We start from the raw sequence: 12,747 nt of genomic DNA on the forward strand, positions 1-12,747 counted from the left end.
CTGTCCCAGGCTCCAGAGGAGGGAGAGGGGGACAGAAGGGGACAGGACACCACACAGCACAGCCCCTCAGGGGATTTAAATCTGATGAACACAGTAAGTGTGAAACCTCCTGAGGGAGCTGCTGGAAAACAGAACTGGTGCTACAAGTAGAGGGAAAAAAACCCCAACTTTGAAAATTGGACAGTGCCCATAACCCCTGAAACACCTTCCACTGCTGCCCCCACTGCCAAAGGAGCCACTCTACCTGGCATGTAATTCATAATAAAGAAATATCTCAGTGCTTTCCTGGTTTCCTGCAGTTCCTTGCCTGCCCATGGCCCCTTTGGCCCAGCCTGGCAGGAGCTCCTGCTGCTGCACGAGGCAGGGGAAGGCAGAGCCAAGCAGCACATTCCTGGCACGCTGCACGCTCTCCACCGAGCCTAACCTTCATGTTTTTCCTGGAATTAGGAGTGGAATGGGAAGCCAGCACTGGCTCTGGAGGAGCCTGGAGAGGCTGAGGGCACATGGCAGCAGGAAGGTGATGGCAGTGCATTGTACTGGACCGGCACTGATGGGCTCAGGGACATCTGCCTTCCTGCACCCAGCAAAAACAGAGCAAAAACACTTCTGATTCTTTAACCCTTGGTTTCCCCACAGTGAGCAGCCCCTCCAGCTGCAGGGCCTGGGGATCTGTGCCTGCCTGAGCTGCCTGGGGGAGCCACAGCCCCCCACACCCATTGCTGTGCCTGCCCATGCTCAGGGCCCATGGACAGTTGAGTACAGAGCACATTACCAGTGCTCCCAGCTTCCCTCTGATGAGAAGCCTGACACAGAGACACATGGTGCTGTGGCTGTGATTTGGCATTCAGGAATGACAGAGCCCAGCTCCCATCTCCTTACCATCATGGACCTCTCCAGCTCCACTTCTTGCAGCAGCTCTGCAAACTCCTTAAACGACTCAGCTGTAAGAAAAGAAGAGGCTGGTCAGGGGAGCTGGGACATGGCACTGGATGTGGCACTGGATGTGGCACTGGAGTGTGTGACACACATCAGGACAACCCAATGTGGCTGCACCCCCAGCATGGCCATCTAAAGGCTGACAAAAAGCCAAGAAGAGGTGGCTCCTTTTGGCAGAAACTGAGCGAGGCAACACCAGGTGCAGGCTGGCCTTGAGGGGTATTTATGTATGCAAGGGACAGGAGGGTCTCCCACCCAGGCAATGAAGGAGTGAAGGCCCTGGGAAGGTGAGAGGATGTTAATTAGCTTTTATTAGGAACTGTGTTATAGAGATGGCAATATAGGTGGCAGAGAAGGGGCAAATGCAGGGAAAGGCCAGAGAGGTAGAAAGAGAACTGGCATCCCCAGGGCCTGCAGCAGGACAGGCCCTGCCACTTTGGGCAGGACAGGGGTGCCTGGCCTGGCACCACCACAATGGACCTGGCACCTCTGTCCCAGGAAGAGCTGCAGGGGCTTGCCAGGACCAGGACAAGTGTGTCAAATGAAAATGGCCTGGAATGACAAAGATCACATGCTGCACCAGGAGGCACAAAGTCCATGCACAGGAGGAAAGGCAGTAGGTGTAGGCATGGTCACAGACACTGACACCACTCCCCAAAATGTCAGCAGTGAAACAAAAAGATCTTATTGATAAGCAGTTGGAGTCCAACTACAATAAAAATAGCACGAAACCTTTCCATTAACAAACTGAAATAAGAATAATTCAGCCTGGGGAGATAAAGGACTAGGTGGGAGCAGCTGACCCCACACCAAGGGGGAACTTGCAGCCCCTCTCCCTGCCCATCAAAGGAGAACTTGGGAAGGGGCTGAATTTGTCCCAGGGGAGAAAACCCCTCAGCAGCAGAGCACTGACAGTGCCAAGCCAAACTCCCCTCTCTCTGGGCTGCAGGCAAGGCTGGGCAAACTCCTGCCCATGCAGGCACTGTGGCTGTGTGCTGGCTGCCTGGGGGAACACCCTGATCACCCCAGGGAGTTAGCTGGGAAAGTTTCCCACAGCTCCAGCCTGCTCAGCACAGTGTGGGACAGGTGTGGTGGGTGCCAGGCTCCCTCTGGCCCTGGTGGAAACATCCCAGAGTGGCTCTGTGAGACCCCAGAGCTCTGCAGTTCAGACCCTCCCTCCCTGTTGGGCTGGGCAGGGCAGGGCAGCACATGGGGGGCACAGCAGGTGTACAGCAGTGCAGGCACAGGATTAGCTTGTCCCACAGGCCAGGGAGAAGGTGCTCCTGTGCTCCTTGTGCAAGCTGAGAGTCCTCTCCCCTCAATCACAGCAGCACCTTGGGAGAGGTACCTGTCCTAAAATCCAGTGTGAGGATTCATTCTGCAGCTGCTGAGACACAGAAGGGAACAAACAGCCTGGTGACACGGGCACTCAGCTGGCAGTGGCACAACAGACCTTCCTGATGAGTCAGGAGCTTCTGAGCTCTCCTCCAGTGATTGCTCCAGCCCCCAGCAATGCAATGGCCCTACAGCTCATGGTGCTCACACCCAGGGCCACACGTGGTTGTCACTGTGGCTCCCCAGGATGGTGGAGTGCATGGACACCAGGGGCCTGAGCCAGGAAAAGAATTATCACAGGGAGAAAAAATCCAGCCCCAAACTTACAGGGAATATGTCAGTGCATAAAACGTTCCCTAGCTGTTTTTCCCTTTGCTCTACAGGAAGAGCCCAGGAACATGTTTCCTGGCTCCAGTCACAGAACAGCCCACTGAGTGTGACCCTGCAGCACACACAAGGCTCAGACCCTGCTGCCAGCCCAGCAGGGGTGGATCTGTGCCCCTGGCCTGGGTCAGACTTTGCCAGCCCATGCAGGGCAGCGTGGAGCAGGGGGGCCACCAGCAGCCACAGCCTGCCCAGCCACACCTGGGAAATGACACCTGGAAATGCCAGAGTGACTCTGCTGAGCAGCCAGAACCATTCCAGGAAGGTCCTTACAGATTCCATGTTTCCATGCCTGGAAGGGAAGAACATCCTCCCCCATTTCACTGCCCCCTCTACCTCTGCAGGAGCTGCGGATTTGTGTCCTGTGAGGTGACAGTGGAGGAGCTGCAGCTGTGGGGTAACACCGGTGCATCCATGACCTCTCACATGCCCAGGGGACAGTGCTGCTCACCACAGACAACATCAGCCCAGTGTCCTCACTGCCACCTGCAGTGTCCCCGCTGCCACCCGTGCGGGTGCCAGGCTGCTCTGTGCCCACACAAGGAGAGAGCAGTGTGACTTTAGCTCTATTTACAACCCAAACACGTTCTCTTGCAGAGCATAAGAAGTGCCTGGAAGTGCTGTGCTTCCCTCCCATGCCCTGCACATGAAATGAGCTCTGCACTCCCACGCAGCCCCCTGGCACCCTGGCAGATGGAAGCTGCTGTGTCAGGAATAAGGAAGCCTCAACCCTGCAGGCACACCAGGGCCTGGGTGGGAGGAGAACACAGCCCAGGCTTCTTCACAGGGAAGCTGGGGATCTCTTCTTGAAAAAGCAAAACAAATCCTCCCCAGCAAAACTGAAGGGAAACACGCTCCTTTCACCACTGAGAGTTTTACATCTGCTCTCTTGCTCTCCCCCATCCCATACTCCCTTTACTCAACCTCTGTCATTCCCAGCAGCCTTGCCTGGTTGCTGGAGCTTTGTTCCTTCCAGCCAAGACGAGGAACACTCCTTTCCTTGCATGGCTGTTTGCCTCAGACCCCTCAGCTCCCAGGAGGGGCATTTCCATGGCAGAGTTCCCCCCTCCCTGACCCGTGTGTGTTTGGAAGCTCAGACCTCTGCTGCCATTACAATTGGAGGCTGACTCATTTCCAGTGGGTTTCACCCAGAGACTTTCCATAAAGGAAACAAGTTTTGGAGGGGCAGGCTGCAGTCTGCTTCACGTGGCTTTAAATACAACAGCCCAAGGAACAGGCTCTACTTCCTTCCCCTTCTGACAGCAGCTGAGAGATCTGACACCAGCAGTGTCACACTGCTGCCACTCTGCAACCACTGCCTGACAAAAGCTGGTTTCCCTTTTTACCCCTCTGTGCAGCCCTTGGGAGCAGCCTGGAAAAGACCCTGTGCCTTGTGCCCCACCCCATGAATGCCCTGTGAATTCTCCTGCCTGGGCAATGCCCTGTGAGCCCGTGGGCAGCCCCAGCTCCTCAGCCCAGGCAGGAGGCCCAAGTGTTTTGTCTGATGGGGCAGGGTGAGAACCTTGGGGGCTGAGGATGCTCTGTCGTCCCTCCTGCACCCCCTGTCACCCCCACAGAGTGCACTCACCTCGCTAAGCCAAGAGCAGATTCATGTGAAACGTGCAGGGTTTGGGGCATCAAGGGCCCCGGGCTGTGGATGCTGAGTGATTCCCAGAGCGAGCTGGGGGAGGGCAGGGATGTAACACAGCTCCAGGATCACTAATCCCCAAGCAGATGTGCAGGCAGCAGCCCTGCAAGGCTGCCCAGGGCACAGACGGCCATTGTTTTCCATTTGAGACACATCCAGCAGCCCTTTTCCCCAGCAGTTTGCAGCCTGGTGCCCTTGCAGGGCAGCGTGGGGCAGTTTGTTCCAGCACAGCGAAGGCAGCTCTGGGAGCAGCACCCAGAGCTGGGCTCCCAGAGCTCTGGGAAGAGGGGCTGGCTGGGAGGTCAGCACCACACTGCCTCCTCCCCAGCACCTGGCAGCACAGAGCAGGCCTGGAGCCATGGAAAACCTCTGCAAATTATCCGCTGAATTGGGAATGTGAAACTCGACCCGTGACTGCTCAACTTCAGAAAATAAGCTGTGGAAGAGCTGCCTGGAACCCGGCTCCTGAGGCTGCTTAAAAACCATCAGGCAGGCTAATTCCTAGAGAGGGAGACTGTTCCAATTGCTGGAAATCAGCTTCAAAAAGCAGAGAACTCACCAATATTGATCTCATCATCTGTTAGTGTGTCACCGATGAAGTCGAACTGGAAGGACTGCAGAGTCTGGGAGAACTTCTGCACTGCTGAGGAGTACCCTGGAAAAGGACAGAGCAATCAGATGTGGGTTTCTGCAATTGTTCTACAGAGGCTGCATGCCCTAGGAATTTATCCTGATGGAACAAGACCAGAGGAGGGTGGTTATGAAAATCCACAGGCATTGGGAATTTCAGCGCTGCAGAAAATGCTGCAGCATTAATAACCCTCAGAGGCTGCAGAGAGAATTGGATTTGGGTTTTTTCTCTCTGAAAAAGCTTCTGCAGCACTAATGGATGCACCACACGGTACAACAACTGATCAATGGCCTTGTGTCCAGCCACAGACAGGAAGGGACACTTCCCTGCAGGAAAACATTGAGGAGATACTCCAGGGCTCTGTGTGCACCAGCACAGCTCCTTGGAGCACAGGGGTTGTTGAACAGGCTGGCCACTGTTCACAGAAATTGTTTCATAATATGGGAGAAAAATCTGTAGAGTCAGAAAATAAATGTGAGGGAAAAGGCAAGACTAAAAATAACTGTTCCTCTGTGGGGTCATGGACACAGGCAGGCCCTGAGGGAAGGACAGTGCCACAGAGCACACAGCTGAGCCAGGGGCACCCACAGATGGCCCTGGGACCTGCTGCTCCTGCTGGTGAGGAACAGTCTGGGCTGGAAGCAAAGAAATGGCCTGATGTTTCCTGTGGCTCAGTCCAAATTATTTTTGGACCTTGCAGAGAAGTTTCTGGCCCAAAGGATGCTTTGTTTCTTTGCACCCTGTGTGGCTGCAGGACGTGTCTGGATGGCGTCTGCTGGCATTGGCAGAGGGGCCCTGGGACGTGACAGTGACACCAGCACAGAGCCTGACCCAGGGCCAGCAGGGACAGCACACTCACTGCACTGACCACATCACCCTGCACAAAGCTACAGCAATTCCTGAGATACAAACAGAAAGTGAGGCTGCACTTGCCTGACCTCAGAGAGGAGCATGCAGGCCACAAAAGAAAAGCAATGGAATAATGTAAGACTCTGATTTGCATTGCTACTTCTAATTTGGGACTCCAGCTGTGGGCACAGTTCCAGGCTGGACTCCTTTGTGGCAGTGCACAGAGACAGGACTTTCAGAAATTCATGAAATTACCAGTGGGGAAGATGTGACAGCACAGACCTTATGGGCAACCAGTTCCCACCACTGCTTTGCCAAGCCAGCACCATGACTGCTGTATAGAGGAACTTGGTGTACATGGATGGGTTTTTTTGATTTAAAAATAAAACTTACTACTGTGGTGGCAATCATGGCACGATCAGGGGAGAGAAAAATTGGACAACATTGAACTGAATGTTGAGGAAAAGAAATCAAGTGGTCTGGACTCTGGCAGGTCTCCAGACCGCCCTGCTTTTCCTGTCCCCAGGTCAGGAGCTCCTGACCCTCCCCAAGGTCCCTGGGCAGGCAGGGTGGGGGCACTGCTGGGTCCCCAGTGCAGGCTCAGAGTGCAGTCCCTGCTTCTCCCTCAAAAGCCTCGTTCAGCAGCTCCCTGATGGGTCAAACCTTGGCTCCTGAATGGGCAGATTCAGGCCTGAATGTCGCTATTTAGCCCCAGCTGCCAGGGGCTGGAGCACGTAAATGGGTGAACTCTCACAGAACGATGTCATTGACTTGATGGAAAACCTCAGCAAATAATTCCCCCTCAGTGCCCCAGAGCTCACTCAGGCCAGGCTGGAGGCTCATTCAGCCCTCACTCAGGGGAATCTTTGTTCATCCCCTGCAAATCCTCGTCACTGTCACCATCCCTGACGCTGCTGTGGCCCCATCCAGCCCCTCCCCTGCTGCTGGTCACAGGTGATCTTCAATCCTTCCCTCCCAACACCCCTCCCAGCCCAGTGTGTGTCCTTGAGCCCCTCTGAAAGCAGCAGCACCCCCATCTGTCTGTCTGTCAGTCTGTCCCCTCCATGGGTGCTGGCTGGGGGCAGGTGACAAGGCACACAGCTCCAGTGTACCCGTGAGCACGGCAGCACACACAGGTCCCAGGGGTGGCACCTGGCAGGGACAGAGGGTCTCCATGTGCTGTGTGTCCCTGTCAGCCCAGGAGAGAAGGAGGGAGAGAGGGAGGGGGGTGTGAGCCCGTACCCTGCGTGCTTGGCAGGCTCTGGAGGAGCTCCTAATGGAAACCAGGCTTCTCCAGAGCAGCACAACTCCACTCCCACACGTAGAGAGCCTTGGCTGAACATCGGCTCCTGACAGAGCTCCTGTGTGCATGCACAGGGCAGGATCCCTGCTGCTGCAGCACTGCCACAGCCCTGGGGTGTGAGTGGGACACAGCACAGGGATCAGTGACTGCTGGCACTGTGGGACAGCCCTGGGGTGTGACAGCAACACAGCACAGGGCTGATTGACCACTGGCACCATGGGAACACAGGATGTCCCCACTCGGGGTCTGTGTCCCTGCAGGGCCCAGCACCAGGCCCTGAGGCAGAGAATCGGTGTCAGTGCTCAGACACACTCGGTGGGACGTTGCCCCTTCCCTCAGTGGCACCTGAATGGCAGTGGTGACAGTGGTGACATCCCTCAGGCAGGGCAGGGGGGCTGGGGAGAAAGGAATAAGCCATGGCCACAGGAAAGAGGCTTGACCACAGGAAGGAGCCAGCAGGAAAAGATTTGCTGTGGAAAAGCGGGGCTCCATCCCACGCTAGGAGAGATAACTCTGTGTTCTCCCTTGTTTCAACTGTTGGAAACGTTTCCCCACCAATACAAACACTCATTTGCCAAAGGCTGCTCTGCACCCCAGAGTCTGGCAGGAGGCAGAGGCAGCTGCAGGGCCTGTCCTGCTCCCCCAGCACCATAACCAAGGATCAAGGAACAGTGCCATGCTCCAAGCTGGAATATCCCTGCAAACAGCACTGCCCCACAGACCCTGCCTGCTCAGCTTGTTTCCATGGAAACACACCAAAATGAATTTCATCAGGAGTCCTCAAGGACTCCTCTCCCTTCCAGCCTCAGGAAGCAATGCCAAATATCACCATTTGTGGTTACAATAATTTACTCTCCTAGTCAAAGTGAAGTTCCATCCCTGCACAGAGTGGCCCCAGCAGGGCTGCAGGGAGCAGCAGTGCCAGCCATGCCAGCCTCAGGAGGCACACACAGAGCTCAGGGCTGTATTTATGTGTGGATAAACACACCTCCTCTGGAAGGATGTGTCTCACAGCTTGCTCAGTAAGGACCTATGAGTCTCACTTCAAACTTTGACAGCAACCACAGGTAACCAAAAACCACAAACCAAAAAGTGCTGCTACCACTGCAAAAGCCACAGGACTCTGACAAAACACAAACACAAGCAGAGCCCCAAACCAGGCTGTGCTGCTGCTTTTTCCTCCAATGCTTAGAATTCAAACCAGAAGGAAGCCATCACCACAGAAAAGAGTCCTGGGGGAACAGGGTGAGCAGACACAGGCAGAGAATGAGGCACGGAGGTGCTGTTGAGGGTCTGCAGTGCTCAAGGTGCCACAGGTGCACAGCCTTAATTAGCTTTACTAATTGCAACCCAGGTCACAGTCTGTGTGACTATCATGGTCCTCTGTTTCCAATAGAGGAAACCATGCCCCTGAGCACACAGAAATGGAAGTGGCTGTGACAACCAAGCAGTGACAGCTACGGGGACCAGCAGGATCCTGAGCCAGGACAGGAGGGCCCTGCCTGGGCTGCCTCATTGAACACCACAGGGACACAATGGGACATTTGGTGTGACACAGGGACAAAAACCAGCCTGATTTTTAGAAATAAACACTTGGAAAACCAATAGAACATCTCCAGCTGTGCAGGAGAGTGGGTGTGGAGGGTACACATCACATTGGCCAGGGCCAGGCTGCCAGCACCCTCACCCCTGTTATCCACACCCCAATAGCCCTTGTTTAGATGACACTGTGCAGCAGCTGGAATACAGCACCACTCTGCCTCTTCCTAGGAAACAGCCAGGTGGGAACTGCTGCTCCTCCAGAAGCTCAGGGGCAGAGCAAGCAGTGGGTTCAGCAGCCGTTTGGCTAATCCCCATCACATGCTGCTCCCAGGGAGCAAATTATTGAGGAAAAAAACAAAATAAAAATACCACCCCTCTACTCATCATCTTTGCAATCATTGGCCATGACACTTTCAGCGAAAGGCAGTCCTGAGTTTAATCTGATCCAGCTGAGCAGTGATGGGGCTGCAGGACACGATGTCCCAGCCCACACTGGAAGGTGGGAAGTGACTTTCACTGCTCTCCCTGCCTGCACCTACGCATGGACAGCTCAGGGAAGAGCAGCCAGCAGGGATTTCCACGGGGGAAAAGGCAATTCCTGAGGTTCTGCATGTGCCCAACCCACAGATTGCAGTGCCAGAGTAACTCAGTCACAGCTTCAGCTCTGAATAAAACCCATAAGGAATCAACAGGGAAAACACAGCCTGGGTTTGATTGCGGCAGTGCAAATAACCAGAGCAAAGTTAAGCAGGAGCTCCATCTCTGCAGTTTGCTTTCTTCTTCTCCAGCTTGAAAACAGAACTATCAAAGCTGGCCACACACTTTCCTCTCAAGCAAGCAAACAAAAGACAATAAAAGTTCACTCTGCCCTTAAACAAGAGCATTTTAAAACATGGAAATTTTTGGGTTGGGATCTCAACCCTGGAAATCCATTTTTGTCAGGGAAACATTGCAATGACCCTGACCCACAGCAGCTGAGGACACACCTACATCTCCTACCAATGTCCCTATGGGTGATTTTCTCCTCCCTGGTGGAGAGCTGTGCACAGCATACATACAGCCTGAGAAATTCCACTTTTCCCAGGATGCAGAGAGATGGCTGTGATTCCTAAGGGGAAAATAACGTGCCCATTGTTACCAACTCCTGCCAAAGAATTCCCCAGGGAGTTGCATCACTAAGGAGAGGGAGCTGATCACCATCACCACCCTGGGGAGGAGGCTCTGGACACAGTACCCAACCCACTGCTCCTGGGGAATTCTCTGTCCTTGCAGCAGAGTTTTAGGAGCAAGCACACAAAGAAAGTTGCCAAGGGGCCAGACTCTGCTCCAAGGTGTTGGATTTACACTGTGTGTATCGCCTGCATGAAGCCCCCAGTCTCTGTCCCACAAAAACACCTCAGCCTGGAAAGCCATGAGCTCCCCCTCTGAGCCCAGATGTGCCATCAGGATCAGGAGTAAGGATCTCTGACTCATGGAACACTCCCAAATACTCCACAGCTGCTCAAACACAGAAACATGATAATGATAATTTTCTCAGATGAGGATACAAATATAACCTTGCAGTTTGCCTTCTAGGTAGTCCCAAATCCACACAGGATCCTGCAAGGACTGCAGCCCAGAGGGGAGATGCTCACCACCAGGGATCACAGAGTGGCCCAGGACAGGCAGTGCCTGGCACTGACCCAGGCCAAGCCGTCCCCTGAAGGCTCTGTGGGGACTCAGAAATCCTGACACATTGGACAAAGGCCATTTTTCCCACACTGACAGGGGTTTTCCACTTGCCAGGAGTAAGTGGCTAGCGTGAAGTGCTAAAAATAACTTGCTATATTTAGCTGTGCTTTACAAATGTCTTGTGAAGGAATTGACTGGATGTCTCACACTGTCACACATTTACCTCTCCTAATCAGCCCCTCATTGACTGAGTTGTTCATAAGCTGCTGCTTCCCTTTCACAGCCAGTCCAGCCCAGGCTCCAGGCATTAGAGCATGGCTGTGCTCCCAGTAAAAGGACATTTCTCAGTATGTCTCCCTGACCTTTTGCTCTGCTAGTTGGTTACCTGCCCTCTGGACCATCACCTCCACTCACACATCCCCCTCCCACCCTCCACAATTTCTGTTTTCTGTCCTAAACTTCAATCTTTTATTCTCATAAATTCTTCTCCTTGCCCAGCTAGCCTTGTGGGAAGTGCCCAAACGAGCTTGACAGGCTTATTTTCTTATTTACTGTTAAATTAAACACCCAAGGAGCCAGACAGCAAGGGTTCACACTCATCACACAATTCTCACGCCTGCTTTATCTCCCTCATTGCCTGAAGGAAACCGGCTCTGCAGAACCTGCCATGCTCCAGATGAGCTGGCAAAGGTTATGAGGCTGCACCTCAAAGCTCAAGGCAGTTAAACACACACAGGGGCTCTTTCCTGAATGCCTGGAGCACAAGGAGATCATGGGTCTCCTCACCAATAGCTTGAAAGTTTGGCAACATATCAGCCCCAAAACCCCAACCAAAACACAAAGCAACCAAGCCACACTGGAAGGACAACAAAGTTTTGGGGTATATTGTTTTGGGGAAAACTGGGAGGGAGTGATGTGGTATACAGCTTTGGGAGAAGGATGCACTCTCACCCTCCCTTGGGTTAAGTTATCCAGCATCTTCTTCCCAAGACCTCCACAGTGGCAGATCCATTGATCAGGAAGAGAATCATGCAGCAGAGCCACATTTCAAAGCAAAGACATGGAGCACAGCATGCCCCAGTGACACTCACTGGCTTGTACTGGTTTCCTAGAGAGCACCACTTCAGCCTGTACATTTCATATTTTTATAAGAGACAGTGAGCTGGATGAATTTTTTTTAATGATTTTTGTTTCTGCAATACAAGGGCAGCACAGGATGCTGCAGCACAGCCTCCTGCCTGCCCCAGCTCAGCCAGGGCACCCCTGCTCTTCCCACCACAGCAAAACTCCTGCTGGCATCAGCACTTCCCTTAGTGCTCCTCAGGATGAGCCATGGGTAAAGCTGCACTGAGCCATGGGTAAAGCTGCACTTTGGAAGCCTGAACTTCTCAGAGATTAGTTTTTTCCCCTTTGCCATTTTGCTGGCCTTTCAAATCAACCTTGCAGCCCTGCAAAGCTGGAGGAGTTGCTTCAGCAAAACTGGGAAGAGACACAAGGCAGCCAGCCCAGAACACGTGGCCAACCGAAATGGGAGTTAAGAAAAGATGAGCTGCCTTAGAAATCAGCAAAAGTGGTGAAATGCACAGTAAGAAATAATGCAACTGTTTTTAAACAAACACTCCTGGGGTTGCAGAGGCAGAGAAGAGTCACAAAACGCTGTCACAGTTCTTGGTTCACCACAGACCAAGCCCAGCCAGGGGCTGGTGCTGCCACACCTGCAGGAATTTCAGACCAGCTGTGTCCCAATCCAGTGTCAGCACAGCAGGGATTGCTCAGCACTGCCCTGGGGCACAATGAACCCGGGTGCAGGAGGGACAGCCCAGCTGGGGGACAGTGCCCGGCTCCATGGGCACCAGAGCTGCTGCTGGAAGTGGTGGCAGCTCCTGAGCTGGGCAGTCAGCAGCTCCCAAACCCTGCACCAAGGCTCCAAGGGTGGCAGCACCCTCAGCTTTCCTGAGAACTCCCAGCACAGAGGCTGCTGGGTGCAGCAGGGATGGCCAGGTGAGTGCTGGGTGGGGATGGTGCTGCCAGGTGAGCCCTGGGGATGGCAGTGCCAGGTGAGCTGTGGCTGAGGGTGACACTTTGGGGCTGGAAGCCAAGCAGGCAGCCAGCTGGAAGCAGGGTGAGGCTGGCAGGTGGCTCTGGCTGCTGCACCTATTTATACACCTGATGTGGGACATCTCTGTCCCACAGAAGGCAGTCACCACCTTCAGAATGCCAGTCTGGGGACAGTCCTCGGGCTGGGGAACGAAGAACAGGCTCTTTGAAAGATAAAAATAAAAATACACGAAGCTGAGCCATGGAAAACAAATGGATTTTGCCCTCCCTTGGGAGGAGTGAGCTCAGGGAGGGGCAGCAGCCGCTTTCCCAGGGGCATCAGGAGAGAAGCAGGGATCCCTGCAGTGCTCCAGGCTGTCACCATGATATTTTCTGAAAAACCCCTTTGCC

At 53.9% G+C, this 12,747-nt stretch overlaps 1 protein-coding gene across 2 annotated transcripts in view; it reads right to left on the reverse strand.

The window, feature by feature from the left end:
* The window catches only part of OPHN1 (oligophrenin 1), a 50,306-nt gene that overhangs the window by 30,176 nt on the left and 7,383 nt on the right, over positions 1–12,747 (reverse strand). For both annotated transcript variants that reach the window (XM_054289455.1, XM_054289454.1), the window contains exons 2-3: positions 4,863–4,958; positions 880–941 (exon numbers count right to left, since the gene is read on the reverse strand). In XM_054289455.1, coding sequence (XP_054145430.1) covers positions 880–941; positions 4,863–4,958 — 158 coding nt within the window. The remainder of the gene's footprint in view (positions 1–879; positions 942–4,862; positions 4,959–12,747) is intronic.

The sequence above is a fragment of the Melozone crissalis genome, unplaced genomic scaffold, assembly GCF_028551555.1.
Source record: "Melozone crissalis strain CALT ecotype California unplaced genomic scaffold, PUWL_Pcris_2 ptg000068l_1, whole genome shotgun sequence".
Taxonomy (NCBI): Eukaryota; Metazoa; Chordata; class Aves; order Passeriformes; family Passerellidae; genus Melozone; species Melozone crissalis.